Source organism: Convolutriloba macropyga, chromosome 3, assembly GCF_964194025.1.
Source record: "Convolutriloba macropyga chromosome 3, txConMacr16.3, whole genome shotgun sequence".
Taxonomy (NCBI): Eukaryota; Metazoa; Xenacoelomorpha; order Acoela; family Convolutidae; genus Convolutriloba; species Convolutriloba macropyga.
In genome coordinates this window covers 22,081,594-22,109,342 of record NC_134470.1, presented here as the reverse complement: position 1 = coordinate 22,109,342, position 27,749 = coordinate 22,081,594, and the positions used below count along the sequence as shown (strand labels likewise).

General features: G+C 30.3%; 1 protein-coding gene across 1 annotated transcript; it reads left to right on the top strand.

Moving 5' to 3' along the window:
- The first annotated feature begins 48 nt into the window (after positions 1-48).
- On the top strand, positions 49-27,690 carry LOC142336062 (uncharacterized). Its single transcript, XM_075384563.1, has 4 exons — positions 49-548; positions 3,997-4,157; positions 24,982-25,203; positions 26,044-27,690. The coding sequence occupies exons 1-4, from the start codon at positions 301-303 to the stop codon at positions 27,357-27,359; spliced, it is 1,947 nt and encodes a 648-aa protein (XP_075240678.1). The 5' UTR covers positions 49-300; the 3' UTR covers positions 27,360-27,690.
- The last annotated feature ends 59 nt before the right edge of the window (positions 27,691-27,749 follow it).

Genomic DNA, 27,749 nt, shown 5'->3' with positions numbered 1-27,749 from the left:
CAATTCTGTGTTGAAAGATGAATAAAAAACTGGCTCCATAGGCACAAGTGTTACAAATACTCACGGCCAAACTTAAGCTAAGAGGCGTCCAGGATAAAACAGAAATATTTTACAAACCGAACCGCTAAAAAACTTAACGCAATAACCATTCACGCGCAAACGCATGCGTTAAATTGTTATTCAAGCTACAGTCTATAAGCCGCCACAAAGTAGCATCAGACATACTGAGCTCTATTATATACAAAACAAAACAATTGAATAAATAACCGTTACAAAACTTAGCACAAAACATCAAAAGAAATGAATTCGGAATCTGTTACATCAAAAAACGAAGAAAAATATCCAAACTTACTATACAATGGACATTCGCCGAGCAACTTTGATTCCGAAACGAGTTCAGCTGAGGAGTTATGTCGTAGTTACACAATTCCACTCGCTTCTGACGATTCGCCTATTTCTACAAATCGGAAGTGCTTCACGCCAACCCCAACACCCAGTTTAGCAAGTAGTGCTGATGAGACGATCACTGCAAAACGAGTTCTTTCACGGCAGGGTTTCATATCATATGACTTGATTTCCATAAATTTTGGACTAATGATTTGAGCTTTTTCAGACAAATTACAGAGCGAAGTAATGCACTTTATGAAAATACATACTGATGAACGAATTGATAATCCCATGCTAAAAGTTAAAAGCATACAAGAAAACGAATATTAACAAATATCGACCAAATAAAAATGAAAGTACGCAAAAATTACAAAACACCTAAAAAATTTCTTTATCAAAGCAATAAGCCTTTACAGAACAGAACTACAGGTTTTTGTATCAAGCTACAGAAATAGGAAAACGTCCTTGACATTATAACTTCTTTTGAAAAATATAGAAGGCTTCATTTTTCGAATTCTTTCAATTTGGAGTAAAAAACCGTAATAATAACAGCCTCCAATCTCAAAAGCAAAGTTGTAGTAAAGCAGAAAACTTACGAAGAACCAAACGTTCAAAAACTTTGTTCCTGTCAAAACACAACTCTACCAAAAACTTTACAAGAAAATTTTCGATTCCGGGTGCAATTCCTCTCTGCGAAACATTAGAAAGATAGCAAAAGATAGTTTTTTATAAATTGATGTCAGTAAAGGGACTGTAAACATAGGTGTAGAGATTTAGAAACGCAGTAACATTTCCCTGCAGTAAAATAGATCTGATGAAAAAACAGCTACCAGCCAGGTCATCAACACGTCCTCTGACCTGATTAATCAATGTTCTAATAGTAAAAAAAAGATTCTACAGCATTTATCAGCATATGCAACAATTAGAGACCCACGCATATTTTGATCTGCAAATAGCAGCACATTTTTACAGTAATTCATGCAGCTTCTTCTAGGAAAAAAACACTGAATGGAAAATTGCTCCCTCAAATTTTTCATAATCAGAGTTAGATTTTGACAGAGATAATGTCGCATCCTTTGACTAAAGATTTTTAATTACTTTTTATTTTCTCTGTGTATTGAAAAGCCATAGAATCAGAGGAAATATTACTGATAACAATTACTAGGGTTTTTATGAAATAAGACGATGCTGCTAGAAAAGAATTGATAATCAAACCTAAACTTTTCTAAACATTTATTTTTGGCAATTTATAAACAATTTTCTATTGCGTTAATTATTTCTCACAAAATTCAGAAAACAATTATACAGAAAACAGATCAATAAAAATGGCCTGATGCTCTTTAAACAGTTATAGACAAAAAATTCCAGAATTTCATAATACTGATCTTCCGCTCCTATTTCATTTTTACAACTTCAAAAATTTTGATAATAATAATAATAAATTAGTTCTCGAGTTTGTTCCATTGCTTGCATTTATAAATTTACAAACAACAAAACAAAACTCGAAAGGACATCAAAAGGTCACTAGACCTGTCAAGTGATGCCTATTACTTCTTCTCAAAGTCTACTTATTTGGTAATTGAAACCCTCTCAAATCACATTTTACCCTGGTAAAACTTTTCTAATGAACCTTTAGAAAAAATCTAATAAGAACACCAAATTTATATTTAAAAAATGCAGATCGATAAACATTCAAGTAAAAGCATTAGCCCCAGAATCTTACTCCTTACCAGAATAGGTTAACAAAAAATCTGTTGTCTATAATAAATGAGTCTCTAAAACAATGTAAAAAGTGTTTTAAATCCTGTGCATTAAATGAGCCGAGTTTCTGAACAATACTTTCATCCATTTGAGTTAAAACATTATATATGCGTCTTAATCTATTTATGAATGACTTGTTTCTTTACTTCGTTTGCAACAACTTTGTTTTAGATGAGTTCTTTCATTTACTTGGATATTCTCCAATTAATTCAGGAAATGAGTTGCTTAATAATTTGCTTGAATGTTCATGGCGGAGAACTCTTGACATTAATTTTATCAGTTAATATATGTGTAACTCTTTAACAGAAAACAATGTGTTTACATCGCAGTTCGTCAATGCTTTGCAGTCTCATAGCTGAAAATAACAAACGAAAAATTTTGCTTTGCCGCCACTCTAATTTTTGAAGATCGCTTTTATTGGCCACTCCATACTGAATGGAAAACCCCGTACTGTAATACTGGTTGAACGTAAACTTTGTATAATCACACTAGTCTGTGTCTTTTAAAGAAGTTTTTATACTGATAGATCGCCGCTGTTAACGAATTCATCCGACTAACTATTTTCTCAATGTGCGATTTGAAGCTCAGTTTACAATCTATGTATACACCCAAATACTTTATGATGTCGACAAATTCGAGGTTATAATCATGAATTTTATTTCGTGTGACTCATTAGTACCACCAAAACTTATAGCCTTGCATTTTTTATTTTTTGCTAACTTCTTTGATTCCATCCAAAATGACACTTTTTCTATTGTGTCATTAATTCCATCATCCACCTTTCCGTAAATGAAGCAATTCAGCGTTATTAGATTTAACCAGACTCAAATCTGGTTAAATCTGATATCAAACTATAAAATCCTGGGCAAGAAAGTACGAACGTGTGACGTTACAGGATTGACAGCATCAAAAGTAAAGTTAATAAGGACAGCTACTGCTTGTTTTCAAAAAACTTCTTAAAAACTCATTCTTAAAAAGCTAATTCTAAAAAAGCTAAATATGTCTTAAAAGACTTCTTAAAAAGCTAATTCAAACATTGAAAGCAATGCAATAAATTATCAGAATGACGTCAAGCGTCTGGTCTGCTTGTTATGAGCAAACAAAATGGGCGAAGCGAAAAATGGGGAAAAAAGTTTTAAAGGTTTGTTTATTTTTGACAAATTTAAATTACAGATTCCTTACAGGTTCTAATACTCCAATGTAAAAACTGTACAATAACAGATTGTATAAGAAAATTAACCAAAATTCCTCCTCTCCAAACTCTAGTTGATTTTGATTTTTCGCCCAGTCTTTTTGCAAACTTTGGAAACTGTTTGTAAACAAAAAAAATCGAAATCTTCCTCACATTCTCCGTTTCTTTCATTTTTAAACTCTGGCATTGTTTTGACAAGTTTCATTCCTTCGAAGAAGAACATTAGCGTAAACCGTACCACAGTCACAAGTGAGCCTTTCCCCTTTTTGCCCAACGAAAAAAATGGCAGTTTAAAATTCTCCATTTCAACACAATTAAGACTCAAGTTCAGTTTTTATGTTCAATTTCAAGAATCTAAGACATAACGTCAATGAACGCAGTTTATTCGGATAACGATTTATAAAACAGACAAATGGATAATATTATACGAACGCACAAATTTCTATTAATGTCAACTTTCAATGATGATAAAAGCTTTTTGCTATTATTTAACAGCTGGCTTGGTTAAGATAATCAAATATTCCCGCAACGCAATAAAAACTATTACCATATAGTTCAGCCTTTCTATGTTTAAATCGTATTCCAAAAGCAGCCTCACAATACAATTCGTATATCATGAAGACTAGTAAACAAAAGATGCCCTGCCTGTTTGATAGGAAGGAAACTTCCTTCCTGAATCCGGAAGCAAAGCCAGTGATAAGAAACAGCGATGTTGACGTAGAATTGAGAGCAATCAGTGTCTCGTCTACCCACTTCACTTCAAATTCAGATGATTCAAATTCAGATTCAGTCGATAGCAACTATTACAGTATTTCAGGTACTGCTAAGTCAACATGTCGCCTCAGCAAATTGGTTTTCACCAAATATATTAGAACAAAACCAGTAATGTGTATATGGTGGCCTCCGGCTCATCGAGCCATTGCGGCATATGCTCAAATTTACTAATTTTTTAAATTTCTTAAAATTAAGCTAATTTTACTAATATTTTCATAAATTTAAAAATTCTTGCTATTTTACTCTAAAAACAAAAAATAAGAAAATAAATTTATATATGTATATATTCTCTCTAAATATTATAAAAAAAATCTAATTCATTAATATAACCTAATTCATTTGAAGAATCTATTTCATTCATAGAACCTAAACTCACCATTACTATCTTTAATACCTTTATCATCAAATGGATCTATAGCTATTTTATATTGTTCTTTTGTTTCTAAATTATGCCTTTTGCTATCAATAGTATAATTAGTTACATATTTACTTTTACCCTCATATATAGCATTAGTATAATCTTCTAAATTAATTTGGTTTCTAATAGTAGCCTTAGTTATTCCTTTTAACTTTTTCTCTTCTTAGAAAACGAAACAGATTTTGCTAGTGTTTGATTTCCCTGTTTTATCCACTACTATACATTCTCCCTATATTCGATCAAAAATCAATCAGAAATAAATTAAAATTACAAATAAGATAAAAATAAAAAAATTTAAAGCAAAATTAACAATTCATTCTTTAAGAGCGATTCACTCTTATTCGGAGTGATCCCCCAGTAGAAAATATCGCTCTTTTCACTCTTAAGGAGTGATTCCCTCTTTTTATAAATTTTTATACTTTTATTTCAAATTATCTATACTTTTCAATAAATTTATATTTTCTTTTACTTTTTCTATATTTATTCCATTATTAATAAGAAATAATACAAAATCATAATATTTACATGAACAACCTTCTTCATTTTCTCTAATGGCTAAAGTACTTTCATTTCTAGAACTTTGTTTTTCAGTTAGATTTCTACTAAATCCTTTAGTTAATTCTACACCTGGGTGTTGTTTCTTTACATGTGCTCGTATCCCATCATATCTCACAATAGAAGCACAATATGGACAATTAACTTTAGTTGAAGTACATTTTCTACATGTATACTTACTATCATCAAAATCAGTTAGTGGTTTTGTTTGATTACATTTATTACAATTTCTTATTGGTGTAACCACTTCATGGATTGGTGTAACCACTTCATGGATTGGTGTAACCACTTCATGGATTGGTGTAACCACTTCATGGATTGGTGTAACCACTTCATGGATTGGTGTAACCACTTCATGGATTGGTGTAACCACTTCATGGATAGGACTTTGTCCATCAGTGGAACTGCTTCGCAGATGTTTCACCATTGGTGTAACCATAATTGGCACAGCTGGGTTTACCACAGACAGAGTCTGTTCTCTGACTAATACTTCTGATTTAGAGTTAGGGTTAGAACTAGAGTTATAACTAGAACTATTATTAGAACTAGAACTAGTGTTAGAACTAGAATCAGTGTTAGAACTAGAATCAGTGTTAGAGCTAGTGTTAGAACTAGAATCAGTGTTAGAACTAATGTTAGATTTAGAGTTAGAGTTAGAGTTAGAGTTAGAACTAGTGTTAGAGCTTGAACTAGTGTTAGTGTTAGAACTAGTGTTAGAACTAGTGTTAGAACTAATGTTAGAATCAAAACCAAAACCAGAACTAGAGCTAGATTCGTTTTTTAAAGAACAACCCCATGGAGTAAAACCATTAGCACAAATACCACTTATTGTTATATTACCACATATACATTTATCAATTTTATCTTTATGACATGATTCGTAATGAAATTTTAAACAAGCAATGTTTCCACATTTATAGTTACACTCTAAACATTTTAAAACCATTTATAATAGGTAAATATCTATTATTGTAACAAGACCAAAGGTCCTTATACAGTCCCAACATATTTACCCAATATCTCAATTATATCTTTAGTATTATCTTTAGATTTGACACAATCTTCTAAATAATTCTTTCCAATAACATTGAGTGTATTAGTCTTATATCTTTTATCTAAAATTGCTTCAAGGTCTAATTCTTTTTTATCTTTAATATAATTTATAATTTCATTTCTAAATTCTTCATTACTTGCATATAGACTGTTTAAATTCTTTCGTCCTTCTTTATTTAAGATTCCGGTATATTTATTTGTGTATTCTTGTATGGCATTATGTTCATATTCCCTTTCATGTTCCAGATCTTGATCTTGTTCTCTACCAAATCCATAGTTCAATAATGTATTTGTTCTATTCAACATAGTACTTGCTGCAGTTGCTGCATGTCCAGCATTTCTTACTGATGAATCAGGATAAAAGAAATTATATACCATTAAACCCGAACTTGCAATACCTAAAATAGTTGATAATAATCTAAAACCATTTGCTTTAACCACTTCCTGAGTTAAAACATCATTCTGTATTTTAATACCTTTTAATGTAAGAAGTTTATTAAAATAAAACTGATAATTATCATGACTAATAGTATTTCTATCTGTTGCATTTATCATGAGTGGTTTCATATATGCTATAAGTTTATTTATATCTTCTCTTCCTAACTCATCTTTTAAACTGAGAGCTTTTAAATCAAGGAAACCAACTCTTGAATCATATATCATTGTTCTATTACTATTAATAATAAGAAAAGTATTTTCTTTCTTATTATATTTAATTATACCATAACGAAGTTCATCTGACATTCCGTCTGTACGATTATAATGGTTACTATTTAACTCATTAATTATTTTACTAAAGTCATGTTCACATTTATATATCTCATTAAAGTTTTTAAATAGATCAGGTCCATTATAAGTTGTTAAATAAATAGTATCACAACTCATTCTTGCTGTATTATTTATTTGAGCTGGTTTATGACACATTACAATCATTTGAATATTATGATGTCTACCTTCAGTAAAATAATAGTCTATATCCTTATTTAACTTATCACCCATATCATCAAGTACTATTACACAATTTTTAAATTTATGCATATTCTTTTTTGTGATCATATTCATATCACATTTATTAAATCCAGTATAAAACTTACTAGTCTCAGGATTTATCCAATCTCTGTCATCTTTACACACTATAACTATACTTTTTGGTTGATCAGTGAAACTGCTTCGCAGATTTTGATTTTGATCTTGATTTTGATTTTGATTTTGATCAATATAACTGGTTCCCAGATCTTGATTTTGATTTTGATCTTGATCCTGATTTTGATCTTGATTTTGATCTTGATTTTGATCTTGATTTTGATCTTGATCTTGATTTTGATTTTGGACTGAGTATAATTTTAAGTATTGTCTAACAAAATATGTTTTACCCGTACCAGTTCCACCATAGACAATAGTGTGTAATGGTGACTTTTCATATTCAAATCTAACTAGACTCCTATTCATAAATCCACCAAAGCTTTCTTCTAGTTTTGCATATTTACTCGGTATTGAATCATATACTATAAAACAAAATATAATTAATAAAATAATAACTATAATCACACTACTCGTCTCCATTTTTATAAATGAAAACATAGATAAATATAGATATAATTAAACCTATAATTATAGCTATAATTATAGCCATAATTAGAGTTATAATCAAAAAAAATCATAATTATAGTCATAATTAAATATTAATAATATTTATAAGAAAATGCTTATCCTAACTTTTGAGGAATTCAATAATAAATTTAATATTGATAATAGTGCTATGAGTGATATCAGAATAAAAGATATAGGTAAAGATATAAGTCTAACACCAATTGAAATTGTATTGAGAGATCAAACTCCAAATAACGTAAGTGAACCCAACTCCAACATTATTGTAAATTTACATCCAACTGAAGGTACACATTGGGTTTTAGTTATAAGAAGAGAAGGTGGTCCAGTGTATTACTTTGATAGTTTTGGTGTTGAGACGCCACCACTATTTTTAGAAGAATATGTTGATCTAGGCTCTGATGAAAGAATACAACAATATGATGAATCTTATTGTGGGGCTTATTGTTTATACATGATCTATCTTATTGATAGAGGATTTAGAATTAACTCTGCTTTGAATATTCTAGTTAATCAATGTAAATATCCAGGAATGTATAATGAGTGTTTTTGTTTAAGTTGTAGTAGAGGTGGTGATAGAGATAAGGATAATGTTAATGATAATGTTAATGATAATGTTAATGATCTACGAAGTAGTTTTGCTAATATTGATAATGTTAATGATAATGTTAATGATAGTGTTAATGATAGTGTTAATGATATTATTAATGACAATGATAATGTTAATGATAATGATAATGATAATGTTAATGATAATGTTAATGATAATGTTAATGATAATGATAATGTTAATGAAAATGTTAATGATAATGTTAATGTTAGTGATAATGATAATGATAATGTTAATGATAATGTTAATGATAAAGATAATGATAATGATGATAGAGACAATTATATATATCTATTGGATGAAAAACATCAAAAGGGTAAACCTAACAATAATACCCCTACTAATAATATCCGTGAAGCGGTTCAACAGAGTTGTTTGGTTAACCACGAGCGAAGCTCGTTTGCAAATTCACCGATATCTGTAAACATAAATGATGATCTATATTCATGGCTAAATGATGATGATATAATTACTGAAGCCGCATTCCCAGATAATTTTAGATGTATAATATCAGGTCCTAGTGAATGTGGTAAGACATTCTTATTAAAAAAACTAATTCTAGCTAGTATATATTTTGATAAGCTATACATCATTGGACCTACTGGTGATCAGTACCATGGTATAGAAAGAATAAACCCAAAAGCAGATCGGGGAACCCGCTTCGCGGATGTTGAATTCATTAAAGATATAAAAGATTTACCATCTCCCGATAAACTACCCAAAGACTTAAAGAAACTAATGATATTTGATGATGTTAGAGCCAAAGAACCAATTATTAATGAATACTTTTGTAGGGGTAGACATAATAATTGTAATATGATATATCTTAATCAAAACCTGTTCTCTCTGGATAGGCAGAGTGTTAGAGAGAACTGTAATCTATTTATTTTATTTGAACAGAGAGGTAAAGCCCTCATATCTATATATCAAGATTTCTTTAATAATGTGGAACTTAGTTATAATGATTTTGCTAATATATGTAATAAGGTATGGAAAGAACCGTATAATTATATTGTCATTGATATAACTAAAAATAAAAATATTAATGGTAAACTAAGAATTAATTGGGATCGGAGAGTTTTGTAGTTTAGTTTAAGTTAAGTCAAAGATTAAGGTAAAGATAAAGATAAAGACTAAATTAGATGTAGAGTAAAACTTAATACATCACCATTAAAGTCTATAGGTCTTCCATGCTCATCTTTAATATGAAATTCTATATATTCTATTCTATCTTTAGTTACATTTTGATATAAGATATTAGTTGGTATAATATTTATCAAGTAACCTGGTGGTTCAGTTAGATTAAAAGTATATAGTATGTCTGTATCCTTACCATTATCTTTAACGCCAGATATAATATTACAATGAATGTTAATATTACTAAAACCCATAATATCAATAATTTTCTGAGATTTATATCTACCTTTTTTATAAATTATTTTTCTAAATCCTAGTAATGAGGCTAGTGAGTTTTCTATATCAAAGCTGAGTGCTCCTTCTTTTATTTCCATTAAACATTTCATCGTATTCTTATCAGGTTCTATTATAACATTACCATCAGTTTCTTCTTTTATTAATTCTGCTATGTCAGTTAACTCATATGCTCCCGGTGTAATAGTTGAATATAGCAATGGGATTCCTTTATAATTATAATTAAGTATAGATGTAATGTTTGGGCTTGAGGTAGAGATAGGATTAAGGTTAGGGTCAGAGCTAAGAGCCCGAGGTAAAGTTTCATCATCTTCTATAACAGTCCTAGCATATAAGAATTGATTATTTTTCCTATTCACATTAAACACCGAATTATAAACAGATAATCTAATTAAACCTAATTTTGTTGTATTAAGTATAGGTTTGCTAAAGTTAAACTTTTCTGTTGGCTTTATCATTCTAAAGTTAAGTGTATGCTCTTCTTTAGTTTTTGTTAAAGCTTCGTGTATATTTTGTAGTTCTCTTAACATTAAACTATCGGTGAAACCGCGTCGTAGATCAGTCATTTTTTATCTTATAAAAATGGATTTTAATTTGGATACAACTTATGGTTATAATGATGATATACATAAAAGTAAGATTATAAAATATAAACCTAATAATCTAGCAACAATGAATACGGTTAATACTAACATTAATATCATACTCAATAGAGAAGAGAATCACTTAAATTTGCGTGATTCATATCTAGAGATAGAGTTTGTTGTATCAAATGATGCTGGTGGTGTATTTGCTAATGATGCTAATATCAGATTAGTTAATTATGGTATGATGGCATTGTTTAGTTCAATTAAGCTTGAAACTAGTGGTGGTAGGACTATTGAATATATAGATCATTGTCATCCTAATCTATTGATGTATAAGTTATTAACTAGTACTGATGATGAATATGAGAGTGGTTTTGTTAGAAATATAGATAATAGAGATAGTCAACTTAAAGGTGACCATATTGCTGCAGAACGAGGTCATATGTATATGATGATTAAGATGAGAGATCTGTTTGGTTTTATAAATGATTTAGAAAAGATTATATATGGTTTAGGATTTAAACTATTATTAAAAAGAAACAATAATGATAGAGCTCTATATAGAGTTAATGCTAATCCTGGTGCAGTTGCTAATGATGGTAATATAGAAATTAGAGATATATCATGGTGTGTGCCTAGTATTGATCCTAGTAATGATAATAGAATTATTGTGCAGAAAGGATTAAATAAAAAGAATAATGTAGACTTTGGTTATTATGAAAGGAAAACATTTTATAAGAATGTGCCCAATGCTACTAACTTCTTGTTTGATCTAGGTATGGAAAGTGGTATGGAAAGACCACAATATATTATAGTTGGTTTTGAAAATAATAATGTTAATGAGCAAACTCATGATGCAAGTACATTTGATGCAATGAATGTTACTGAATGTTATTGTAAGATTGGTAGTGAGTTTTATCCTGAGGATAGAATGAATATTAATTATGGAACCAATAATTATAATGAGGCTTTTAAAGAGATTATTAGCTTTAATAAAGATTATAATGGGCTACCACATAATATAAAACCATATATAAATCATAGAACATTCAAAAGTAATTATAGAATATATGTATTCGATACTAGATATCAAAGGGATCATATAGGTCCACAACCAATACAACTTAATTTTAAATTTAGTGCTGCAGTTGCAGATGTTATATGTCATGCATTAGTATTAACTAGAAAGGTTATTAGTGTGAATAGTGATGGTAATAAGATGGTAGACATAATATCATAGATATAATTTAAGTCTTAATTATAATTATAATTTTAGATATAACTCTAGCGATAATTTCAATTTTAGATGTAACTCTAGCGATAATTATTATTTTAGATATAACTCTAGCGATAATTATAATTATAGTATAATATAGTTATTGTTATAATTATATACTTATACTTATTTATAACCATATACTTATACTTATATTTATAGCTAGTCAGCTCTAATTGTTACTCTTGTTACTCTTGTTAACACCCAACTATTTCTTATTAGTATTAACAAAACCTTTAGCATAAATAATGTCTAATTTCTTTTTATTCTCTAGAGCCAAGCCTCCAGCTTCAAGCTTAATCTTGGACTTAGGTCTAACCTTGGGCTTGGGTTTAATAACAACAAAAGGATTATACTTTTTAACTTCCATTATTTTTTATATATAGAAATGAGTCTTTTAAATAAGTTCAAAACCAATTCATATTGTGTTGGTGGCAGACATTATAGTGGCACAAATAACATAAGAGGAGTTATCTCAGCCAAAGGAACTAAGATGTTAAAAGGTAATTGTGTTAAGTGTAATAGAAATAAATCAATGACAGTATCTGATGCAACAATAGAAGCAGAGGGATTGAAAGATTTCTTTAAAAGTGTTGGTAGAGCTACAGTTAATTTTGGAAAGAAAGTTGCTAATAATCCAATAAGAGCATTAGAAATAGCAAGTAAAATAGGTACTGCAGCTGCATCTAGAAACCCTAGAGCTGCTTTATCAGCCACACCTGATTTAATTAAATTTGCAACTACTGGTGAAGGTATAAAGGTAGTACAAAAAGGAAGAGGTTTATACTTAGGTACAAAGAAAAGATAATTATTTGATTATGATTATATTTATGTTTATGTTTATGATTACGATTATCGGTAAATATTTATACTAATATTATTATTACTAAAGACATTGTTATTACTAAACACTAATAACTTTAGTTTAAAAAAACACTTAATTTATTTTTCTTGTTCTTCTTATAATCCTCATATACCTTGACTAATTCATTATATTCATCATTATCTATTTTATTATCATTCATTGATTTAGTATATAGTTTATTAAATTTATCACTAAACTGTTTAGCTAGAATATACATTTGTGAATATTTTACAATTTTATTTCTTATTTTAGTATTAATTGTTTTTGATAATGAACCACAAACTGTTGCTGTAGCAAAGGCTGTGGGTATAGAATAAGGTAATCCTATACCTGTTAATGCAACTGATGTTGTTGTTGCTGTTGTTGCAATTGATGATAATAGTATTTCTGTTATCTCAGCTACGTTAATATAATTTTTATATCTACTTAACTTCCTATTATAATTATTAGTTTCAGTTTCATAATAATTTCTAATATCTTTTATAATGTTAATATTATTATTAAATTTATTATTGGCTAGGATTTTGTCATTGATGTATTGTTCATTGACAGTTGACAAGTTGGGATATAATAAGTTCTCACTCGGTGCTGTTGGATTGCTCATGGACGTCGTCATAGCTTCGCTTATTTTCATTAGTAAAAAAACTTTCTATTTCTTTAGTTATATCTTCTTGTTTAAATGCATAATGCATCTCAAGTCTGTCTTGCTCTTTATTATCAAGTAACTTACTTCGTAAAAGTATACAAATTATATATTGTACTATAACACCTCTAAGAGATTTATTGTATTCTTTCATTTCCCTTAGACCATTGGTAAACATATCATCTAAATGTATGTTAGTAATATTTTGATTAAACTGATTATTATCAATCTCTTGTTTTAATTGATTATATTTAGAGATAGTATCAGCAGCAACTTTATTACAAAAGTTAACAACATTTGTGACTTCATTTGCCGATTTAATGAATTCTTTAATTAAATTTTCATTAACTTGTATTTCATTTAGCTGTAATATTTTAGTTGTAACTTTATCAAATTCACCTTTTCTTAGTTCAGTTATGTTTCTACTTAAAATATCAATTTTATTAGAAGAGGATATTAAGTTATTGTCACAATACTCTTTATTAACAACATCCTTTTCATCTATTGGAGGATGAACATTTGTAATTTTATAGGTATCCTTCATATCAATATTATCATTATCTTCTAGGAATAACCCACGAGCCTTACTTAGTGTTAAGTTGTTTGTTGATGTTGATTTATGTTTAGCTTGATTGAATCTATTTCTTGTCATTATTTATATTAAGAAATATCTATATTTAATGATTCTAAAACTTTATTATTAGATTCAAAGTCAAACTCGGATTTTAATAATTCCTGTTCGTAATATTTACCTTCTATTATCTCTCCATTAATATCTTCTATTTTATATGTTGGTGGTTGTGTTTTTAGAACTTCATTAACTTTAAATAGTTCTCTATTCCAATTAGAAGTGTAACCTTTAGAGAAGATATTACGTTTATCTGCGTTTCTAACATAATCACCAACTTTAAATTTTGGCTTAATATTCTTAAAATTAAAAGTGTATTTAACCTTATCAGGATTATTAGAAGCATCAACAGGTGTCATATTAATTGTTGAATGGATGTTATTGTTATATGTTAAGACTGCATCATTTAATATATTCACCCAATTACCATCACCATTGATGAACATTGGTTTATTTATTATGTGTAATAATGTTCTATTGAATCTCTCTATGAATACAGCCTTTAAATCACTATAAGTAGAATATAGTTCTGTTTCATGTTCTTTAAGTAAAGATTTAAATGTTTTATTGTAAAACTCACTACCTCTATCTACCCATAACTTTTCTGGTTTTCGACTTTCAGAGCCACCTTGTGGATTTTCGACTAATATTAATTTAAAGCCATTAGTTATAGATAAACCAGATTTATTCTTTAATGGAATAGCCCATGCATATTTTGTGAATATATCTATAACTGTTAATATAAACTTATAATTATTATTGTATTTACTTAGAGATGACTTATCAATTAAATCAGCTGACCATGTTTCATCTTTATATAATGGTATTATTCTTTCTCGTCTAAACTTTGTTATTTGGGGGTTGAATACTTCTTTAGCTAGGAGTTGTTGTTTTTTATCCATCATTATGCGTGTAGTCAGGTTTACCCTTTATTTACCATAGTTAAAAACAAAATTATCTAGTTGTTCTTGATTAATAATATTCATAGATAATAGTTGCTTAGATATATCTAGCATTTCATCATATAATCCGTCATGACCAGCTTTTGTTTCTAGTATTAATAATTCTAGTCTTTCTACTAAACTATTTGGGTTGCTATTTAGTCCCCTACCATATACATCATCTCTTACTTCCATTATACGTTTTATTGTTCTATATCTAGCGCTTTTCTTATCCCCTTTTCCTAAATCATATCTAATATCCTTTAAAAACCTTTTAATTTTGTTTTCGTCTTCTTCGATATCATCGTTATATGTTACATTTGGGTTAGTGAGAAATTCAATAAATCCTTCTGAGAATTCGTATATATTATCCCTAACTAAAAATGCACCCTGCTCTAGGGTTATATCAACACCATTCATTTTGTATCTTCTGGTAGGCAAATCTACAAGATTTAATTTTAATTGAGGATTAGTTTGAGTACCCATTTTATGAAGATTCTTGGCTATCTTTGTATCAACAAAAACTGGTGCTATTTCTTGAGTTTCCTCTGTGGTCCCCTTTAACGTTTCATTAATCTTAGAAGTGTTTTCATTGATCCGTGAAGCGGTTTCACCCATCTGGGAACCAGCTTCCTGGATCCGTGAAGCGGTTTCACCCATCTGAGAAGCGGTTTCTCCTATCTGAAAACCAGCTTGTTCGATCATCTTAGTTTGTTTATCTAACTCTTGATTTTGCCAATCTATTGCTCTTAATGTTTGTTCATTATGAGCTAGCCATGTTTCATTGTTTGCATTTATCTGCGAAGCAGTTTCACTGATTGTTTTAGTTAAAGGATCAAATAACTCTTCTATTTCACCATAATATTCTTGTTGTTTTAATTTATCTTCTAATCTATTCTTTCTGTTTTGTTTTTCTAGATTATTTAATTCTATGAGTGTTTCTAGTTTAGTCATTTTTATAAAAATAATTATCACAATGCATTACATAATCTAATAGCGGCTTCAATAAACTTTCTATCATCATTAATTGTTAATTCTTTAATAAAATTATTATAATTAGTTATAGCTTTACTTCAATCTGGGAACCAGCTACGCTGATTGGTGAATTTGCAAACGAGTGAAGCTCGTGGTTAACCAAACAACTCCGTTGAACCACTTCGTTGATATTATATTTCTTTGCATGTTCTAAGAATCTTTCTTTTGTATGATGAAACCTATATCTATGGAGATATATGCACAACCTACAATAGAAATGTTTAAATCTATACTGAGAGATGTGCTTATTTACTTTACACATTCTGCATACTAAATATTGATTAGGATCATTATGATGCTTACTCAAATGATCATGTCTCTCTCTATAAGTTATGATTTCATTACATATATAACATTGGAATGGTTTACTCTGACAATCGTCGCAACACCAACACCATGCCTTATTTTTACATTTATCACATTTGATGCTAATCATTTTTATAGTATTGAAAAGATATATAAATAATCTTATTTCAAAATTTGGTATATAAAAATGAATCAACAAGATTATACCGGTTACATTCATTCCACTAGTGAGCAAGTCGAATCTGTAAGTGAGCGAGCCCAATCTCATGGACAAGTCCAATTTGGGGGTGGACAAACTCAATCTAGTGATAGTAGTACAGCTATCCAAATGTTAAAAAACAAAAACAAACCAAGGGAAGATCTACGAAGCAGTTTCACTGATAAGGAAAGACAAAAAAGGGAAGCAGAAAAAGGTTTAGAAGCAATCAGAAGGTTTAATCAGGTAAATGAAGAAGTAAAAGAGTTGCATGATAAACAGGTTGCTAAAACAAAACAAAGGAGTGAGGATATGAAAAATCTAATGCTTGAGGCTGAGGCTAAATATCATCCAGATTTAGATCTGCGAAGCAGTTTCACTGATCTGCGAAACAGTTTGGTAAACCACGAACAAAGTTCGTTCATTGATCAATCTAAAGATTCAGATAGAGATTCAGATAGAGATTCATCTGATGACTTTGTCTATGTCCAAAAGCCTAAAACAAATAAGTTTAAATCCGCGAAGCGGTTTCACCGATGTGAAGAATGTAATGAAGAGTTAACTCAAAAGAATTATAATAGACACATTCAATCACTTAAACATAAAAAGAATTCACGATTATACAATAGAAATAAAATTATTGAGAGTGCTAATGAGGATGGAATAAAACTTACTAATGAAGATATAGAGCAAAAGATAAATGAACAGTATACACGAAGTGGTTACACCAATTCTGAACTAGGGGGAATAAAGTATTGTGATAGTTGTGACATGTATCTAGATAATAATACTGCTTATAATAATCATGTGACAACGTTAAAACATAAGAATAATGTAAGACTAAATGATGGAGAGATAATAAAGAATGGAGATAAGTTTGATTGTATAACATGCAAGACTAGTCTAAGTCAATATAGTGTGGAACAACATTTTAAAACAAAGATGCATCTGAATAATGTTGCGGGAATAACTAAAGATAATGATCTACGAAGTAGCTTTGCTAATAATGATAGAGACAGTTCAGGTTATTGTGGTATATGTAATACTAGATATGGTAATAAAAATGAACACAATGAATCAGATCATCATAAAGAAAAGGTTAAACAGAAAATGCTTACTGATGGAAGGTGGAGAGAGAAAGTAAATGAATTAGGATTAGATCATAACATGAAGCATAATCAAATAATAATAACGAGTAGTGATCATGAAGATCCTAAATTCTTGAACATACTAGAGTCATTGCATAATATACATCCATATATTAAGTTTAACACCTTTGATGTAGTTAAGTATACTAAACCTACAGATGATCTACGAAGTAGCTTTACTAATCAAATAGAAGAAAACGAATTCACATTTAGACTAATGACTAGACAATATAATGGTCCTAATGATTTGGATATGTTGAATAGTGAACTAGAGACTAGAATGCAAGAACAAGAGATGAATCAATCTGGATGGAGTATGCAAAGATTTATCAAAAGAACTATGTATATACACAGGTTTTATCCCACTGGTGGATGTACTACTGAGTTACCATTCACATGTAGATATATACTTAATATAAAGAATACTGATAACAAATGTTTATTATGGTGTTTAATTGCTTATCTACATCCTGCTAAAGACAATCAATATAGAGTTAGTAATTATAATAAACCAGAATATATTAATGAGATAAAATTACCAAATGGGATTACACCTCCATATGATTATTATCACTTAAAGAAAATACAAGAACTAAATAAAGATAAAGTATTATTTAATGTATTCAATCTAAATAAAAATAAAACTATTAATCCTGTATTAATTAATCATAATGATTCTAAAGGATGTAATATATTATATTGGGATAATCATTACTTCCTATGTAAAGACGTATCATTCTTATTAAGAAAATCAACTAAACATAAATGTTATCCATGTCTAAAATGTTGTGTATCATTTAGAACAGAAGATGCATTAAATAAACATTTAGAGAGGTGTAATAATACTGGAAGAAGAACATTCCATAAAGATGAATATCTAAAGTTTGATAAGTTCCATTATAAAAACAGAGTACCATTTGCTATGTATTACGATTTTGAATGTATAATAAAAGATGGGAAACACTTACCTATTGCTTGTGGATTATATTTAAGAAGTGACTATCCTGATATTTTAGAAGATAAGTATGAATGTTATTGTGGAGAAAAAGTAGTTGATTGGTTTGTAGAAAGAGTAGATTATTATAATAAATTATTTAAAGATATATTTAGTATGAATATTCCAATGAAAGAAGATACTATTACTCCGTTATATAGTAGATGTTATTATTGTAATGAGGAAATGGGTGAAGACGTTGTTAGAGATCATGATCATCTAAATGGTAAATTTAGAGGATATGCTCACAATAAATGTAACCTCCAAGCTAAGAATAATTTTGTACCAATGTATGCATTTAATTCTTCTAATTATGATAATCACCTATTTATAACTAAACTAGCAAAGAAGACCAGAGTTAAAGTATTAACTAAAACTGATGAGAATTATATTAGTATTGATATGGGTTATGCTAAAGCATTAGATATGTATAGGTTCTTCCATCCACTTAGCTTAGATGCCATAAGTAAGACATTGAGTAATGAAGAATGTATAACATTAAATAAATGTGGGTTAGAAAGACGTAAAGGTATATTCCCATATGAATGGTTTGATAGTATAGATAAACTACATGAAACAGCACTACCACCTAAAGAAGCATTCTATTCTAAGTTGAAACAATGTGATATTACAGATAAAGAATATAAGCAAGCAATTGATTGTTGGAACGAAACTAAATGTGAGACAATAAAGGATTATATGATGTTATATCTTAAAACAGATGTATTGTTATCAGTTGATGTATTTGAGAAATTTAGAGCTATGTGTTTAGAATTTTATGAAATAGATCCATGTTACACATATTCTACTCCTGGGTTAACCTGGTTGTGTGGATTGAAATATACTATTGTTTGGCTTAAGTATTACAAAGAAAATACAGTTAATATTTATGATACAATACAACACGGCATAAGAGGTGGATTAGCTTCAGTATTAGGTAATTGTCATGTAAAATGTAAAAATAAAGAAATAGATCCTGAGTATACAGGGACAGAGAATTATTTAAAGTATTTAGACTTCAACTCATTGTATGCTTCTGCTATGGTACAACCTTTACCTACTGGTGAGATCAGAGTATGTGAAGATCTGGCATACACAAAATCTAGCTCTAATATTGGATACATCTATACAATTGATATAAAGTATAATGATGAGTTGAGACAGAAAACAAAGAAATATCCATTCTTTCCTGAAAAGACAAAAGCAAACATTGATCAGTTTACAGATTATCAAAATGAAAATAAAAAGAAAGGATATAAACCTAATGAGAAGTTAATGCTAAAGTTAACAGATAAAGAAAACTATGTAATAGATGGAGAGATGTTAGATTGGTATTTAGATCATGGTTTAAAATTGGAAGATATTACAATTAAACAAAAATTAGAATATAATAAGAGTGAATGGTTAAAACCTTATATAGAGTTCAATATTCAGAAAAGAAAAGAAGCTAAAGCTAAGGGTGATAAATTTGGAGATGTATTCTTTAAACTAATGAATAATGCCTTTTATGGAAAAACAATAGAAAATGTATATAATAGACAAGATGTAGAGTTAGTTAATGATGTAGATAGATATATTAAATTAGTAGAAAATATTAGTTTTAAATATGCTGTAGAGTTTGATGATGATCTAGTAGCTGTACATAAAACAAGAGGTAATGTTAAATTAGATAAGTTTAATTATATTGGATTTGTTATATTAGAAAAAGCTAAACTATTCATGTATAAAGCCATATATGATTACTTTGAGAAAGAGTTAGATTGTAGTTATCATTACACAGATACTGATAGTATATTTATAAACATAAATGTTCCATTGGATAGTACTATAGAAAAAGAAATGAATAAGATAAAAGGTAAATTGCATAATAATGAATTAGGTAAGATGAAAGATGAAATACCTAATGATACTATTATGGAAGCTTGTTTCCTTAAAGCTAAAGCATATTGTTACAATACTGTTAAACGAGAAGAAGAGAAAAAGTTAAAAGGAATAACTAAGGCTACTATTAGAAACCAAATTAATTTAGAAGATTATACTAATGCTATATATGAGGGTAAAAGTAAATATGTAACTAATTATACTATTGATAGCAAAAGGCATAATTTAGAAACAAAAGAACAATATAAAATAGCTATAGATCCATTTGATGATAAAGGTATTAAAGATAGTAATGGTGAGTTTAGGTTCTATGAATGAAATAGATTCTTCAAATGAATTAGGTTATATTAATGAATTAGATTTTTTTTATAATATTTAGAGAGAATATATACATATATAAATTTATTTTCTTATTTTTTGTTTTTAGAGTAAAATAGCAAGAATTTTTAAATTTATGAAAATATTAGTAAAATTAGCTTAATTTTAAGAAATTTAAAAAATTAGTAAATTTGAGCATATGCCGCAATGGCTCGATGAGCCGGAGGCCACCATATACACATTACTAAAACCATCTATCTTTTCACTTATTAAAAATTTAGAACACAAATCAAGCTCTAAATATTGAAATATATACCACATGCGTAGTAAAAAAAACTAAAACAGTAATTAATGAACATTTTGTGAACTAAAATTGCAATTCGGAGAAGAGACAGGTTCCGCGCTGCCTAATCTAGTTGGCATTCATAGGTACGTTGAAAATGTCTGAATCAGACACCAATTGATCAAAAAATGACAAATACCTACCTACACACTCAGTTGTGCATTTCCCTATGATGTAACGCAAAATTTAAATGTCGGAGCCAGAGATTACATTGAGAAAAAAGTAAAAATTGTGAACACTACAGGCACAATCATTTTGAAATTCTACATATTTTTCAGAATGATTAAGTGTGTTTTGAAAAACCGAACCAATACACTCGTATTGAAAGATAAGTATAAGGCTCTAAGCAACTCTATTGATAAAAACCAAAACAAACATCGCTTCGATGTGATAAAACACATCGATTTCAAATGCATTTTAGTCAAGAACAGATTCAAGAAAGCCCGTAATGTGCGTTTTCATATATCTCTCATTCGTATATGTCTAACTTCATTAGTAGAGCAATTGGACGGAGAGAAATAAATTCAGCGCCTCATGCTATAAAATTTTCGTTTTGGCCACAATATGGTCACATAAAAATGTGACCATTAAGTGATAATAGCAGAGTTGACGAAAAATGACGTCGGCGCACTTTTCATTTGACTTTTAGTAATGAACTGCCGCCACCTGAGTTCAGCTGCTTAAAATTGCGAATGAGCGAAATTGAGATCACGCAAAACGAGGAAAGTCAAGGGTGCAAAAGTCACACGAAAAGTCAAATCGGTCAAGCGAAAAACTTGAACAAAAAGGACCAACACGTTTACAATAATTGCTACAAACTTCGATCGAGAGCAATTACTAAAATATGTCAATATTTAGTGGGTCATCAAAACAAAGAGCACTAAGGACAGCAAAGCCCAAAATCAGCAATAAAAAGTATTGGAACACACGATACCGTTAAGATACTTAGCAATCTATTCGATCGAAATATTAAACTTTCAGCAACATTAAAAAAGTTACGTTTTTAGAAACCAAATTAAATGGCCAACAATAGCGGGCTTTTGAAACCGTTTCACAAACATAATGCATTTCTTAAGAACATATCTTAATATGGTGTCAACACTAGTATATCGTCAGCGAAAACACTTCATAGCACTGCAACCTGAAAAGAAACATGAAGTTATTACTGCAAAAAACATTTTAAGGCATTAAACCATAATAACAATTGTTTGCCCTTAAAGCTCTCCAACAAAAAGTTCATGGTTTAAAAGCAATGTGCATGTGGATCACCTCTTTAGAAATTTCTGATTAAATTGGACAGGAGCTTTTAAAATCTTAGTAAGTCAAAAGTTCGAGAAAAATTATTGCTTGCTACTGTTTTTGAAAAATACCTCTGGAGTACTTCGTTAATATTTACATCGTAAAAACTGCTAACTTTCTAGACAGAAACAAAGTATAAAGTAGAAATCTTTCGATCTCACAGAAAATTTTTGAACTCATTCGATTTTTGCGGCAAACAAAAAAAGAACGATTACTAAGAATTACGAAATTTTGTCTTTTGATAACAACCAAAATCAAAATTAAATGATAAAGAACAAAACTTTTAATTCAGCCATAAAGAAGTTACTACACATTATATTAGAACAAGGAGGCTCGCTTATGTGCGTTCTATCATTAATGTCTATCATTAACTTTAAAACTATTTGCTTTAAACAAACTGCTTCGGAAAACATTGCTCACTTAATCCTCCATTACAAGGTTATGCGACCGTTCAGCAACTTAAAGCTACCTAAAGAAAAAACCGGCAAAAACTGCAAATTCAAAAACAAGTTGAGCGAGAAAGTGTCGAAGACATTGAAAAATGAACTTTTCAGAGAAGAATTCTCTATTTTCAATTAAATTTTTAACAGCAAGGAGATTCCTCTTTGACAAATTTTTTTAACAACATGTCTTGAAAAAATCAACAATTATGAACAAATTAAAACCACGAAATTATTGAGAAAACCCGTAGTATCAACGCCATTAAATTCAATAGCTTTCAACGGAAGCCAATAAACTCGCTAAGCTTTTCCTCAATGAGACAACAAGGATGTTTGTCATTCATAAGTCATCATTAACTCATTACAATAAGTGATTGACTATGAGAACAACAAATAAAGGCAAAAACTCCATAACTTTTAAACCATAACTTTTTCACAGAAAACTTTAACTATGTTTTATTAAACGTCTTCTTTAAGCCAATGGGAAATATCAGTACTAGGAACCAATAATCAGAAGAGATCCAAAAAATTCGATATTTTTGAAATCTTGTTGCATGGAATTCCTGATACCAATAGTTAGAACATGAAACCGCTAACCATATTAATTATGGTTGCAATAGAAAGTAAGGGGGTCCTGTCATTACTGTGAATGAATCACAGTTCACTAAAATCAACTTAAGATCAGTTAATGTTCAAAAAAAATTTTTCGAAAAAATATTTTCAAAGTTTTAACAGACATTAAATTTAATAGCTTTCAAGCCAAAAATACGCTCATTACGCCTCAATGGGAGGACAACTATGTTTGTCATGCATAAGTAATCAATAAGACATCACAATAAGACTATTGACTATGAAAACAACATCAAATACAGGCAAAAACAAAAAATTCAGTAGAAAAGTGAGAGAAGAAAGTGTCGAAGCCATATAAACAATCACCTTTTTATCTGAAAACCATCCCCTTTCATCTTGAATTCATTGAATGTCTTCTCTAAGCCAGTTGGAGCTAGTAAAATAAGGATAATGCGATAAGATTTCAACAGGAACCAAAAATACAAAAATATCCAAACAGTTTTTAAATTTTAAGTTTTTTTGAAATCTTGTGGCATCGAAGTCATAAAACCAATAGTTAGAAGATAAAACCGCTTAACTGATTAGTTCTGGTTGCAGCAGAAAAGAAGGGGTCCTGTCATTTCTGATACTAACTTACGGTTCAAAAATAAGTTTAAATCGGTAATTAATCAAAAAATTTTTTAGAAAAATTATTTTTAAAGTCTTAACAGCCATTAGCTGTCAACTGAAGCACTAGATAGGATCACTTTATATTCATTGCGAATCCTTTTGCACTTTTAGTCAACAAGAGTGTGCCATAGGACTCTAAAAGAATAGTAAAACGTCGAAAAGAACATCAAAATTTCATTAAAAACTACAAAAACTCGTCTAAGCCAAAAAAAAACATGAGCGATTCCTTCAAAACGAATCTTTTTTCTCTGGGATTCATTTGGCTGTAAAGGAGATTTGTCATTAACGGAACCTCGATATGAAAATTGACTAGTCTCTAGGCGAGTTAAAGAAACAAATAAAGAAAAAGTTTTCCAAAATAAAAACAGCTCTAAAATAGAATTCAATTTTTTATAGTAAACTTCACTATGAGACCAGAACTGGTCTCTTTTATTGCCTTTTGTCTATTAGGAACACTAAATTGATTCATTTTGTGGCTGGAAATATAAATTTGAATTTATATTTTCTTGAAAAACTGATAATTTGAAGAAAAATTACACTAAAAGTGAACAAAATCATGCGAAATATGCGGCGTTCACACAAAACTTCAATCCTCGATAACTCCTCAAAAATTATGAAACTGAAACAAATCTTTTTAATTTCGAATTCTACGCTGGGTGAGCTTTTTAATGATACCACTCACATTTCTCTACGATGAATATACCGATAGGCCAAAATTGTTTGAAGAAAAAAAAACCCATTTGAGTATATAGTTCCTCCCCCCACAAGTGGGGTCGGAACAAAAGAATGGAAAATAACTCATTTCTAATAAAATGAAATTTTCGCAATTGAGTAATTCCAGTTTTCCTTTTTGAATGAAAAACCGCTCAATTCGAGTAATAAAGCATCTGTTTGAATTTTCAAGATCATAATGGCAAATTCAAGAAAAACAAAACAATGTTAGCTAATATGTCGAACCTGTCAACTATGAAGACTCACAGAGGAAGCTTGACGGCAATCGGTTTAACATGTTTTAAAATTGGGTCATTACAGTGACGCTGCTTAGCATTTTAGGCATTGTCCGAAATGTGGGTCCTCACGAAACTCAATTCGAAGTGGGCGACAACGTTTTCGGAATCTGCCGAGAATGCGATTTATTTTCCGACTACGCTGTCACACAATCATACAACCTTTGTTTGCTACCCAAAAACATACCATTCAAAGACGGAGCCATAATTGGGCTGGATTATCTCACCGCGTGGTTTATCCTTTATGACCATCTCTCAATACCACAGGGTCAGGGTTGTTGTAAGCTCTAACGAAAATTTCTAACTGATGATTCTACATTTCGAATCTTCTTAATTCAAACTTGAGTGACATCAGACTATGTTTGTCGTCCTGAGTCTATGTTTACTCTTTGTTTGTACAACATGTTTTTAGTACAATGACTGGACAAAAGATAAACACCAAGACAGCAACCAAGCATAATCTGATCTCAGTCACGTTCAGATTGTGGAGAGAGTATCTTATGAGACTTGGTATCACATGTCTATCAATTTTCAAGAACTATCGGTTTCTGTTCCGTTAGTTATGCCCCCCCCCCCCCCCCCCCCCACACACACACACACACACACACACACACACACACACACACACAAAATCAGCCAATTATCGGAATTAACAAATATATGACAAAACAACATCGTAAGTTTTGTTGTTATTGGCTATATGCGTGGTTTTTTCCGCTTTATTTTTGTAGCTTTCAATTTTGATGTCAAAAAAGCCCTCACTTTACTAATGTTAACAATTAGTTGCCAAAACAAAGCAAAGTTGTTATAAAGAGGACAATTAATCTTTTTTGGGGTTGCAAACCAACTGACATAGTTCGCTGAGGGAGAAACAACCGAAAAGATACCAGCTTCCGATAAATAGCTAGCGCACACTCTAATTCCGAGTTTTTCGGTGACTGGATTTTTTTGCAAACTTTAAGGCGTCCCTCAAAAAACGCTCCAAGTTCTGATTACCTTGAGAGCAGTCTATTGCTCAAAATACAAAGAATGATTATCATACAAATTAAAACCAGTATTAAAAATGTCCAAACAAACAACCCTGATCCCGAACTATAATGAATCGCAGGTAGCAGTGTTCTTGTTAAGAATGCTGAAGTTAACATTGGATTAGCTGCATGCCAATTGGGCCAAATAGTCAACAGTGCACTGCACATAGTGGCTCAACCATCTAACACAAGCACATCATGCTTAGAGTTCATTCAAAATACAATTGGGATTAAAGACGTTCTTATTCCCAGCAATAGACCAAATACTACCACAACCACCAGCTCTGCCGATTTAAGCCCAGCTAACACAATAACTCATCCGAACAGCAAAGATTGTTCCCATTTATCCCTTCAACAAGAACTGCATAGGCACCATAACTCATCTTACTACAATGCGAATTATAGTCAAAACAGAACAACGCCTCAAAGCCTTACCTTACCGACTAAATTCACCAATACCACCACCGCCACAATCACCCCAGATAGCGGCTTCTATGGTAGCGATTGTAGTTATAGTAATAATACTACAACCAGCGCAATTACTTTACAAGAGTCCCAAAAAGGATACATTTCTAGCAGATTTAAAAGCAACAATACCACAGCTCATTCCGTTCAAAGCGCCAGCTACTCTAAAAGCATCGGGCAAAGTGAGCATGACAATACGCCCAACAGTAAACAAGATGATGCTTCCCAAATGAAAAGTAACGGAAAAGGTCAAATCAATAATGGCAACGAAAACGGCATTAAAATTGAGAGCGCAACGCAAAAAGACATCACACGCCCTAATACCCTACAGCTTCAAAAATCAAACAATATTTATTACTACGTCACAAAAACAAATCCAAATGGTGCTGCTGTTTATTCCCCTGAGATTTCGATTCGCCCTAGTAGCAGTGTAGGTAGTAGTAGTACTAATGGCACTACAGCAAGTTATAACTACTCTTATAACTCATCATCTTTACTAGAGGCAGGTAAAAGAACGTGCGGTTATTTTCGATTTCAAATTGACAACTCTAGCTACAATGCACACTCAGGTAGTAAATCTAATGGTCAGAAAGAGCCTCAAATTGACCTCTCTTGTATGGACAAAGGGGGAAAAATTATCCTCACCAAAGCCGCTAATGGACCACTCAAATTATCCAACAGTGCCCTATTGTGTACCAGAAACATTCAAATATCAGGAGCATCAATTGCCCAAATTTGCCCGCAAAGTAGGGCAAAAATTCTCAGATATGTGGCAAATTATTTCGCTGAAGGGCTCCTCAAAGCACATGTAATGAAAACGTATCCAATTGAACTGTTAAGTGTGAAAGATGGAGTCAAAAATCTCAAGCTTAAGAAACTCTTGTTTGGAAATGCAGTCATTCTGTATAATACATCCGCTGAATTATTATAAATTGCATTATAGCTGAACCATTTTGTACTTAGTTTTCTTTTTACTAGAGCAGTTAATTCACGCTTACCCGTCAAGTTTTCAGAAACTCCCAGAAAACAGAACAAAGATTCTTTAAAGCATGTGCACGTAGGTGAGCTAGACGAATCAGTCGATTTTGGCGAGCTTGACAGAAATGACGGAGAAAGAACATTGCCGTTCCTTCAAATATGACTAAGATTCAAATTAAAGTAGACAAATTTCATCGTGACAGCGAGCTAAGCCATTTAAGGTAACACTATTTACAAGACTGAACCAAACTGAACGAGCTATTAGGGCAAATAGTGTTGAAATTTTTTAACCAAATTGTGTTGAAAAAATTAACCAATGAATTGACAATCAGAAAGTCATAAA

Coding starts and splice junctions, on each gene's coding strand:
- LOC142336062 (XM_075384563.1), top strand. CDS start 301: ATGAATTCGGAATCTGTTACATCAAAAAACGAAGAAAAATATCCAAAC. Junction 549..3,996: donor GCAAAACGAGTTCTTTCACG/GCAGGGTTTCAT, acceptor CCTGTTTGATAG/GAAGGAAACTTCCTTCCTGA. Junction 4,158..24,981: donor CAACTATTACAGTATTTCAG/GTACTGCTAAGT, acceptor TTAGCATTTTAG/GCATTGTCCGAAATGTGGGT.